The sequence below is a fragment of the Myotis davidii genome, unplaced genomic scaffold (assembly GCF_000327345.1).
Source record: "Myotis davidii unplaced genomic scaffold, ASM32734v1 scaffold132, whole genome shotgun sequence".
Lineage (NCBI taxonomy): Eukaryota > Metazoa > Chordata > Mammalia > Chiroptera > Vespertilionidae > Myotis > Myotis davidii.
This window is the reverse complement of record NW_006285258.1, coordinates 2,376,264-2,388,083: the sequence shown is the minus strand read 5'-3', so window position 1 is coordinate 2,388,083 and position 11,820 is coordinate 2,376,264. Positions and strand designations below refer to the sequence as shown.

Sequence of the window (11,820 nt, the reverse complement as noted above, 5' to 3'; positions counted from 1 at the left end):
GGTGGGGGTCCCCACTGGGGTGCCTGGCCAGCCTGGATGAGGGGCTGAGGGCTGCCCGGGGAGGTGTGGGGGGAGGTAGGGGAGAAGGGTCCCTCAGCCCAGCCTGCATCCTCTCCAATCTGCGACCCCTCAGGGGATGTCCAACTGCCGATTTAGGCCTGATCGACATCCCTCTTGCAATCCAGGACCACTGGCTCCTAACCGCTCACCTGCCTGCCTGCCTTATCACCCCTAACCACTCTGCCTGCCTGCCTGATCGGCCCTAACTGTTCCAATGCCATCTGATCGGCCCTAACAGCTCCCCTGCCAGTCTGATGGCACTAACCGCCTCTGCCTGCCTATCTGATCACCCCTAACTGCTCTTCCCTACCAGCCTGTTTGCCCTAACTGCTCCCCTGCTGGCCTGATTGCCCCCTAACTGCTCCCCTGCCGGCCTGATAGCTCCTAACTGCCTTGGTCCCCACCACCATGGCTTTGTCCGGAAGACATCTGGTCTATCCGGTCTAATTAGCATATTACCCTTTTATTAGTATAGATACCCCAACTAGGATAGCTAAAAAATATCTGAAATGAAAATGTCCTAGGGTTAGATTTACAAGACATTAGACACTACAAAAAACAACAGTAAACTTGAAGACAGCAATTCAATCTATCCAAAATGAAACACTGAGAGAAAATACTTGGGGAACAAAAGGAGTAAGAATATTAGTGACCTGTGGAATAATTTCAAGCCAAAACTTACTGTTACATCTTTAAAATACTAAAAGGAAAAAAACTCTATCAAATTAGAATCCTAAGAATAAATTTAACCAAGGAGATAAAAGACCTGTACTCAGAAAATAAGACAATGAGGAAAGAAATCAAAGAAGATACTAATAAATGGAAGCATATAGCATAATCATGGATAAGAAGAACCAATATCATTAAAATGTCCACACAACCCAAAGCAATCTATAGATTCAATGCAATTTCTATGAAATTACCAATAACATGTTTCACAGAAGTAGAATAAATAATCCAAAAATTTATAAGGAACCATAAACAACCCTGAATAGTCACAGCAATCTTGAGGGAAAAAACAAAGTTGGAGTTATCAGGCCACCTGATATCAAACTATACTATAAGTCTATAGTATTCAAAACAGCATGACACTGGCATAAAAAGACACACATTAATGGGACAGCAAAGGAAGCTCAAAAATAAACCCACACCTATTTGGTCAATTAATATTTGACAAAGAAGGAAAGAACATACAATGGGGTAAAGACAGTCCATACAATAAATGGTGTTGGCTAGGGAGTTTAAATGCCATCCTTCTGGGAAATGGGTATTTATGGTAGGTGAACTTTTTGCTTAAAATTCTGAAATTATAATCAACACCAAATTAGCAGAAAAAATAAATTAGTTATTAGTATTAAACGCTAAAATCAACATGCCACCATCTGTATTAACTCTGTATCTTTATATCGACGATAAAATATACAAAAATTCCCAGATTAACATTTTCAAAGTAAATATCTGTATGTATTTTCTTTCTCAAAAAATTTGTTAATTTTTTCATATTGATTACTGTGTGCACACAATGAAAGGTATTTACTACACATCTGATATTCAATTATTTACACAAGTAGTTATGTTATAGCAAATAAAGGTCAGAATGTAACAAAAATATAAAAATTACCCTTTACAAGTGGCTTAATGCAACAATGGCTTATTAAATGGTATTGTGATATTGTTAAACTATTACTGCCTAAAATAATAATTAAGTGGTGTTAGGAAAATTGGAAAGATACATGGCAAATAATGAAGTGGAAATTCTAGAATTAAAAAATAAAATGCATGAAAATTTTCTTAAAAAAATATTCCATGAAATAAAAGGTTCACTGGATGGGCAAAACATTTTGAAAATTGCAGATATGAGATTTAGTGAACCTAAAGAAAGATCAATATAAAGTTAATAAATGTAAAAAAGTTTTGATTTTAAAAAATGGCACCAGTGATCTGTGGAAAACATCAAGCAATCTAACATAGTTATAACTATAGTCCCATAATGAAGAGAGAAAACAGAATGAGACAGAAAAATATTTTAAGAAACAATTGCTGAAAGTTTCCCAATTTGGTGGAAAATATGAACTTTCAAATATTGACACAAGCAAAGTAAGTACAAAGGACCACTCTCAGGCACACTGCAGAACTGGCTCTGAAAACCAAAAATACAGAAGAAAAAAACACACAACACCTTAAAGTAGCTGAAGGAAGAAAAAGATCCATTACATACAGAAGAACAGCTATATTAATAATAGCTAACTTTTCACCACTAACAAGAGCCAGAATACAGTATAATACCTTTAAAGTGCCAGAATGACAGAACTGTCCACTCAGAATTCAATATCTAGTGAAAATATCCTTTAAGTCTGAGAGTAAAATTAACATTTTCTGATAAACCAAGCCGAAAAAATTCATCTCCAATATATCTACATTATACCAAAGGCTAAAGGAAATTCTTTAGCTTGAATGGAAAAACACTAGATGTAATTTCCAATCTAGAGGAACAAATGAATAAGACCAGAGATGGTAAATCTCAGTACATCTAAAATGAACTCATTCTATGCACATTTGTTCCTAACCTACCAACCAGAGACCTATTTGTCATCCTCTTATGTTCTTTCATCAGATATTAATGAGCATACTATTTACTTATTTGCCTAAATAAGAAATTTAGGAACCATCTCAAATCCTCCTTTCTCCACACATCCACTAAATCATATTGAGTTTATCTCATTTATCGTTTCAAATATGTCTATTTCTCTTCATCATCATAGCTACTATCTTAATTCAGCCTCTATTTTGGAGTTGCCAGAATTACTCCAAAGCTTTCCAAACTATTTTTTTCTCCCAATTCAATCTCCACTGCATTGAAAGAAAAAAAGAAATGAAAGAGAAAAAGAAAGAAAAAAAGAGGAAAAGAAGCCTGTTACTTCCCTATACAATATCCTTTTAACATGAAATCAAAACCATGTGGCATATACACAAAGAGCTTAAATGATTTGGCCCCTACTCATTTTTCCAGACTCAGATCTCTCCAACATCCATCTTACATTCTCAAGTTTTGTGACAGAACCATAATCTCTTCCACTGTCAACTATTCCCACATCCTGTTCTCTCTGCCTAAAATCACTTCCCATCCATCTTTACACAACTAATTCACAATTAACTTTAGAACTCTGCTTAGGGAGCTTCACTTGAGTTTCAAGCAACCTTACCTCATCTTTCACCTCCCAGGTCTGAGTAAAGTAACTTTCAAATATATAGCCTATAAGTTTTATCCCACTGTATTCTGATGTTTCTAATAGATTAGTTTTATTTTTTAAAATGTGTGCAATAAAAAAAAAAAAAAAAAAAATGTGTGCAATAGAGTTATGTTATTAAACTTACCTGACAAGTTGCTGACAAATTTGACATCCTGGAAGGCATCTATAAAAAAGGTAAATGTATTACTTAAAGGGGAAAAGTTTTTATAGGTTAAACTAACCTATATAAAATCTATATAGAAGTATAAAACAAAGAAAAATTATATGGTTTATTTTTCAGTTGATATCATAGGTCATTTTTATACTTTATTTACACATTCAAATAACTACTTTTTTAACCTCACACGGTTGTCATATTTTTAAATACAAGTAGGTATAACATAAAATCCAGAAACTATAGGAGAAAAAACTGATTTAATTATGTAAAAATACAACATTTCTACATGACAAAATGTGCCACTAATAGTCTGAAAACAAATTGAGAAAAATATTTGCAGACCAAAAGGTTAGTTTCCCTAATACATAGAGCTTCATCAAATCAATATAAAAAAAGGGAAATATATGAACATATAATTCACACTAAAAACATACATATGAAAAGACATTTGATTAGAAAAAAATATTTTTAAAAACCTTTTAGATAATATTTTCATGAGAATATAGAATATAGTAGTAATATCTCTTGGGGGGTGTATACTAGTAAACTGATATAATCTCTAAGAAGGGCAAGTTGGCAGTATTCATCAAAATAAAAAATGTAGACTTGTTCTCAAAATCTAATTCCAGTACTAAAAGTATACACTAAAAAATATCTGTAACACATGTAAAATGATTAATGGACAAGGTTTATTCATCACAGCTTTTTTCGCCTAACAGCAGAAAGAAAAACAGAGCAGCTAAAATGTCCATCAATTCAGGACTACTAAAACAAATTATGATACAGACATATAATTTAAAAGGATGGAACAAATTAGAACAAAGTGGTTATCATCAAGGTAAATACAATGAACTAAACAGTATGTATTTAAAGTAGAGAGGGAGAAGTAGAGAAACATCTACGTGGACATGCAAATACTGTATTTCTGGAAGGTATTCCAAGGAATAGGCAATAATGGTTTCCTTAAAGAAGGGGAACTTAAAGGAGGCTTTCACTTACTAGTGTAACTTTTGGTACTTTGTAAATCCATTTGTTAACCTATTCATATAAAATTAATTTTAAGCCAAACCAGCATGGCTCAGTGATTGAGCATCGACCTATGAACCAGGAGGTCACAGTTCAATTACTGGTCAGGGCACATGCCCAGGTTGAGGGCTCCATCCCCAGTGTGGAGTGTGCAGGAGGCAAGGCAACCGATCAATGATTCTCTCTCATCTTGATGTTTCTCTCTCTCCCTCTCCCTTCCTCTCTGAAATCAACAAAAATACATATTTAAAAATTTAATTTTAAAATCAATTAGTGTAAAAAGAAATGACCAGTTGTGTTTATAAATTATGCCTTCTGTGAATTGCTACAGCCCAGGATACTTACTTAATAACAGCTTGAGATTTCTTTAACATCTAATGAGTACTTTTATTATGAAACTGAAAATGATATTAACAATATTATAGGAAATAAATTAAGGATAATACAATTTATTTTTTAAATAAAGCAATATCATAATTTTCTCTCAATGAAAGAATAATAGTGTTTTATTTTAGAACTGGCATACTGAACTATGGATATCTAAACCCCATCTCTATGAATTGTTATGGCTTTTAATATGTAAATTAGCAATACAATTTATATCTAAATTCCTAGAAGAGTCCAAAAGAAACAAAGGTGTTCTTACCTGTGAGGGTCTTTGGAACTTGGTATAATATATACACATTCCCTCTTGGTCAAAGTGCTTTCTATCCAGGATTTCTGGGACTAAAACAAAAAGTTTTAAAAGATGGTTTATAAATTAACCCAATAATATTATAAGGAAAGAATGTAATTACAAATACATGAAAAGAAATAGTTCCATACTTTTTTCAGCTTGCTAAATATTTATTACAAACTACATACTTCCTGATGACAGCACACCTAAATTAGAATCATTCCATTTAAGTCCAGTGTGATTTGTGAGCTCGATCCCCGGTGGGCGGCGTGCAGGAGGCAGCCAATCAATGATTCTCTCTCATCATTGATATTTCTCTCTCTTTGATGTTTCTATCTCTATCTCCCTCTCCCTCTCTGAAATCAATAAAAATATTTTTACTCTCTGAAATCAATAGAAATACATTTAAAAAATTAAAAAATAATAAAAAAAGAAACATAGCTGAGCCCTGGATGGGTGTTGGTTGGAGCATCGTGTGGACACACCAAGGTTTCAGGTTCCATCGCCAGTCAGGGCACATACAAGAAGCAACCAATGGATGCATAAGTAGGTGGAACAAATCAATGTTTCTTGCTCTTGCTGTCTCTCTCTCTCCCCTCCATTCCTCCTCCTCCTCTCCCTCTGTCTCCAAAATCAATAAATAAAAATGTTTAAAAAATATATAGTTAGCATTGTATCTCTTATAAACCTTTGTCCAAAGTGCATATAACAAGAGATAACTTTAATTAGCAGATACAGCGTATTTGCCAGGCACTGTTCTAAATATTTTACATGCACCAACGTATTCTATATTCACAATAATCTTATAAGTTGGGTACAATTAGTATTCCCACATTACAGATGCAAAGACTTAGCAGTTAGATGTGTAAGTTAGGGAATTGCCCGAAGTCACACAGCTAATAGTTTGCCCTGGCTCCAAAGCCTGTACTGACATTTTAAGAGAAATTTAGATATGCATTTCAAAATCACTTCATAAGCTTTAAATAAGCCACCTTTCTTACATTTTTTATAAAATCTATAAGTAGAAATAGATTAATGATTTCCAAAAGAGAAATTTTTATGTGATCATTCTGTATAAAAATGTTCTGAATTTGGCCCTGACTGGTATGGCTCAGTAGACAGAGCGTCAGCCTGCGGACTGAGCGGTCCCGAGTTTGCTTCCGGTCAGGGGCATGTACCTTGGTTCCGGGCACATCCCAAGTGGGAGTGTGCAGGAGGCAGCTGGTCGATGCTTCTCTCTCATTGATGTTTCTAACTCTCTATCCCTCTCCCTCCCTCTCTGTAAAAAACCAATAAAACATATTTTTTTAAAAAATGTTCTGAATTTGACCCTAGCTGGTTTGGCTCAGTGGATAGAGCATTGGACTGTGGCCTGGAAGGTCCCAGGTTTGATTCCGGTCAAGGGCACATGCTTGGGTTGTGGGCTTGATCCCCAGTAGGGGGCATGCAGGAGGTAGCCAATCAATGATACTCTCTCATCATTGATGTTTCTATCTCTCTCTCCCTCTCCCTTCCTCTCTGAAATCAATTTTTTTTAATATATTTTATTGATTTTTTACAGAGAGGAAAGGAGATAGAGAGCTAGAAACATCGACCAGCTGCCTCCTGCACACTCCCCACTGGGGATGTGCCCGCAACCAAGGTACATGCCCTTGACCGGAATCGAACCTGGGACCCTTGAGTCCGCAGGCCGACGCTCTGTCCACTGAGCCAAACCGGTTTCAGCTGAAATCAATTTTTAAAAAAGTATTTTTTAAAAATGTTCTGAATTTGGAAAAACACAAAAAGAACAGAGAGGTTAACTAACTCTCCTAAAAGGTATTGCTAATTACTAACTACTGCTAACCAGTATTAGTTTTTCTCCATTTCTTTCTCCTATTTGGTTCCTCATCAATAGCCTGCCTGAAGCAACTCTACGGTTAATCGAATCAGGGTGAAGATAGGGGTGGAGGAATTAGACCAACAGATTTCAAAATGACTGCTCTATCGCAGTAAAATCTAAATGCCAGTTTGAAAAACTGTGGATATTTGTTAATTGAAAAATTCATAAAAATGAATTACAGGTATATACTTTTCATAGCTATGCCTTCCTACTAAATGCAAATGAAAATATTTTCATTTACATTTTTATTTAAGAGAGTTATATATGGAAGAAAAATAAAACCCAAGTAGCATTTAACATAAATGACCAGAATTCTCTTTAAGACAATTAATCTGGTAGAGAGACAAGTAAAAGTAAACTAGAGCCACCACAGTCTTTTGGGGAGGGGCAATGAGGGCATGGACGAGTAAGAAGTGAACACATGACTTGGGGTGGTGAACAGATGATCTGTTGTAGATTTTGCACTAGAAACCTGTTTAATTTTGTTAACCAGTACTCCCCCCGCCCCAATAAATCCAAGTAAAAAAATAAAAGAGAAATGAATACAATAGGTAGTTTTTCAAATTCTTTTTTGTTTAACACAATGCCTTATAAAAAATAAACACTACAGATTATTAAGATCATCCTGGTTTCTCATCTTACCTTCAAATTCAACTCTACAGTTATTTCCAACAATATGTGCAACTTATTGGGGCTCAAATGAACACCTTTCCCCTTAAACTGATTCACCTTCAATATCCCCACTTCTTAAGAAAAGTATGGCCATCCTCTAAAGGGGGAATCAGCAAACTTTTTCTATAAAGGGTCAGAAGGTAATAGGGTTTCTGGGCCATATACAGTCCCTGTTACATATTCTTTGTTCTGTTTTTTAAACCTTAAAAAAAGTAAGACCCATTTTTAGCTCAAGACTGTGGCCAGACATGGCATAGTCCGTCAACCCATGCTCTAAATCCCTTAAAAGCATGGGTCTTTCCCATTACCACCGAGTCAATTCAATCCAACAAGCATTTGCCAAGTCCTTCAGATTCTTCGCCTATGCTGTTTCTCGGGCACTAATGTCCCTTCTACCCAATTCTACAATCCCAATAAGTCCTTGTATTAAGAGCTGCTTTTCTCATTTGGGTGTACATTAACAAAGTTATCTTTCCTGCAAGACTTTCAATAGAAAAAGCATTTAAGTAAGTCTAATGGATGTAACTGTAAAACCTCAACAATCACTGAGCAAAAAATCTAGTGTTTGAGTATATACAACTAGCTTTTTTCCAGAAATAAGTCTTTCCCAATCCAAGATGCTGTACTCACTTTTAGTACTCATCTTTATCAGTATTTTATGATAAAATATAAAACTACTCAAAACACGGATGTTGTTGGATTTCAAACCTAGATCAAATCTTGTTCACAAGTTTCATTTTATCATTCTTGTTTTAAACAGTCAGTACTATCTTTTTTACAATCTCAAACCTCCCATAGTAGTTTTAATTGAAAAATCCAACCAAAACTTTAGATGTCACTTTGCTAAAGTCACTTAAGTCATGTCACTCCAATGCTCACAAATTTTAACCAAGTTTATTACCATGTTTCAAGATTATCTCCTACAGCTTTCTCTAATCCTTAATTATTCATTAATTTTATTTCAAAAACTACAGCCTCTCATTTTGTTTGTGTAACTGCCAACTATAAATATATTCTCCCTACACACAACATTCTTGTTATTTATAGCCTTCATTTGTTACATTAGTATTGGCTTCAGGTACCTGATAAGTCACATACCCCAGCTAAGAGTTGTAAATCCTTCTCAATGATAGGTTTCTACAATTTTTGATTTTCTGAGTTTGTGCTCTACTATCATTACCCAATTAAATGTACTCTGAATTATATATACACATATAAATTCCTGAATTTATACTCCTCCTTTGGCTAGGCTGCATTACTGAATTTTACCAACAGATGGCACACTACAAATACAAATCTGAAAATTTCTAAACTTTAATGTTCTAGTAAATCTATTTATAATCACAAAATGTTAGCACAAGAGAGAAAACTTAGTCAACTTCAGTAGTTAAAGAGTTGCTGGAGTCAGACTAGCCCAAGTTAGAATTCTAGCTCTGTTGTTCAGTATCTATGCAACCTTAAGCAAATTTCTGAAATGTGTTTATCTGTAAACTAGAATAATAATACCTAACAACAAATGTTGCTCTGAAGATTAAACAAAATAATCCATGCAAGATGTTTTAGCACAACACCTGGCAGCACATAATTAAATTCCCAACAATGCCTCAAAATTTCATATATTATAAATTCTTCCTGTCTACTAGGAATAGGCACACATACATTATAAATAACCCTCTAGTAACATCCTACTCTCCAAACAAATCAATACCAGCACACCTTTCGTGCCTAAATGCTGATGGAAAAAACTAGGGGGGGGGGGGGATAAAAAATTGCTTTAAAATTCTACTTCAAAGTAACATGTGGAAATATATTTTTACAACTAAATACACTCTATGACTCTGTATTAACATTAGAAAGGTGCACCCACATATGAAGGTTCTATGGGACTAACCTTCCCACTGACAACCATAAACTCTAGACAAGATAAAATTTTTAAAATGACTACTTAGTGGCACTGAGAGCAACCAAAAGAAGGCAGTAATTAGATGGGGTCCATATGTGAAAAAAAGTAACAGCACAAAGTGAGTTTCCCATTATTTTAAGTTTTTCTGTATGAAGACAGGACCCACTCACATCTACTGAACAGCTAAAACTCCAACAGAAATCCCAGTTTTATTGGCTTGAAGAACCAGAATACCAAACTCAAGATGGCAACAGCAGCTGGAATGTAGTGGGGGAAAAATCCTGCAAAATAGTCACAGAAAGGGAACCCTAAATGCTTCAAATTAACTGCTCAAATCTCTGGCTGACCCATTAAACATACATACATACTATATATATATATATATATATCAGACTCTAAGCAATCCAATCTAAACTAATAAAAGCCCAGGTGGTCATCACACCCTTGCGTGACGCTGCCACAATATGGCCGCGCACAGAGTGGAGGCAGGGCCTGGTGGCCACTCAGTGCGGTGAGGGCTGGGGGTCCCACGGCTCCGCGCGGCCTGGAGGAGGCCGGTCCCGGAGTCTCCGCCGCCTCACACGGAGGCCTGTCACGGCAAGGGGAGGGCAGTTGTGGGCAATCTGGCCTGCAGGCGAGGGCAGTTGTGGGCAATCTGGCCAGGAGAGGAGAGCTGTTGTGGGCAATCAGGCCGGCAGGGGAGGGCAGTTGTGGGCAATCGGGCCAGCAGGGTAGGGCAGCTGGGGGTGATCTGGCTGGCAGGCAGGCAAACGGTTAAGAGCCAGCGATCCCAGATTGTGAGAGGGATGTCTGCCGGTTTAGGACATCCCCTGAAGGGTCTCAGATTGGAGAGGGTGCAGGCTGGGCTGAGGGACAACACCCCCACCCCCCTGCACAAATTTCATGCATCGGGCCACTAGATAAGAATAAAACAACTGCACAGCTGAGATGGCTCAATGGTTGAGCATCAACCTATGAACCAGAATGTCACAGTTTGATTCCTGGTCAAGGCACATGCCCTGGTTGCGGACTCAATCCCCAGTAGCGGGTGTGCAGGAGGTAGTCGATCAATGATTCTCATCATTGATGTTTCTATCCCTCTCTCTCTCTCTAAAATCAATAAAAATATATTTTTTTAAAGAATAAAACAACTGAGCAGATATTTTTGCTGCCCTCTGAAGGAGACAGAGTTTAGAATTTGAGTACAGTCAAGTTAATCAACTGTCTTATTCTATTCAGACTGCCATAACAAATACCATACAATTGAGTGACATAAACCACCAATTTAATTTTTTTCACAGTTCTAGAGACTGGAATTCAAGATCAAGGTGCCAGCAGGGTTAGTGTCTGATGCGTGCGCTCTTCCTGGGTTGCAAACACTGTCCTTTCACTTGTGTCCTCACGTGGTGACCAGAGAGATCAAGTTTTCTCGTGTCTTATAAGGGCCATACCTTCATGACCTCATCAAATCATAATTACCTTCCAAAGGCCCCATCTCCAAATACCATCACATTGGGGGTTAATTCTGGGGGGGACAATACTTAATTTGGGGGATGATACAAGCATTCAGTTCATAGCAACTACTTTAACAGAACCCACAGTCTCAAGGTTACATTCACAACATCTATTGCACAATCTAAAATTACTAGATATAAGAAAAAAAAAAGGAAAATGTGACCCATACTCAAAAGAGAGGGCAATCAAATTAAAAAGGAGTTTGCCTACTAATAAAATGCATATACTTAAAAAATTAAACACTACAGACCTAGAAACTTCAAGTTATGTGATAAACCTGTGCATAGGTCAACATGCCTGCCGACAATGGCACAATGACAAAGAAAAGGTAAGGCCAGCCCAAAGTAAAATGTTGAAATATGTAGGCACTAACTTCCTCTTCCAGAGTCCAATTTATTTGACTATCTGGCACTCTTACAAGCCTTTATTCTGAAGTTCTGCGCTTACTCTTAATTGGCTGCCAACTACTTAACTACTAACTTGAAATTAATAATAATTCAGATGTGAATCCTCTGATAGGGTTTTAAAGACACTGTTCAAAGGCCTCTGTGGAATGACAAATGTTGGTAAAAGTTTTGTACATTAAAAAATTAAACTAAATTAAATTCAGAGCCTTGACTATGTTTGTAAAGAGAGTCCTACTAAATCGAATTTTATTTTCTGTTGGTCTACTTTCCT

General features: G+C 36.4%; 1 protein-coding gene across 3 annotated transcripts in view; it reads right to left on the bottom strand.

Moving 5' to 3' along the window:
* The window catches only part of TRPM7 (transient receptor potential cation channel subfamily M member 7), a 124,129-nt gene that overhangs the window by 101,344 nt on the left and 10,965 nt on the right, over positions 1–11,820 (bottom strand). For all 3 annotated transcript variants that reach the window (XR_001512578.1, XM_006756005.2, XM_015558931.1), the window contains exons 2-3: positions 5,141–5,220; positions 3,436–3,474 (exon numbers count right to left, since the gene is read on the bottom strand). Coding sequence is in view for 2 of the 3 variants with exons in the window: in XM_006756005.2 (XP_006756068.1) it covers positions 3,436–3,474; positions 5,141–5,220 (119 nt within the window). In the remaining variant the exon portion in view is untranslated. The remainder of the gene's footprint in view (positions 1–3,435; positions 3,475–5,140; positions 5,221–11,820) is intronic.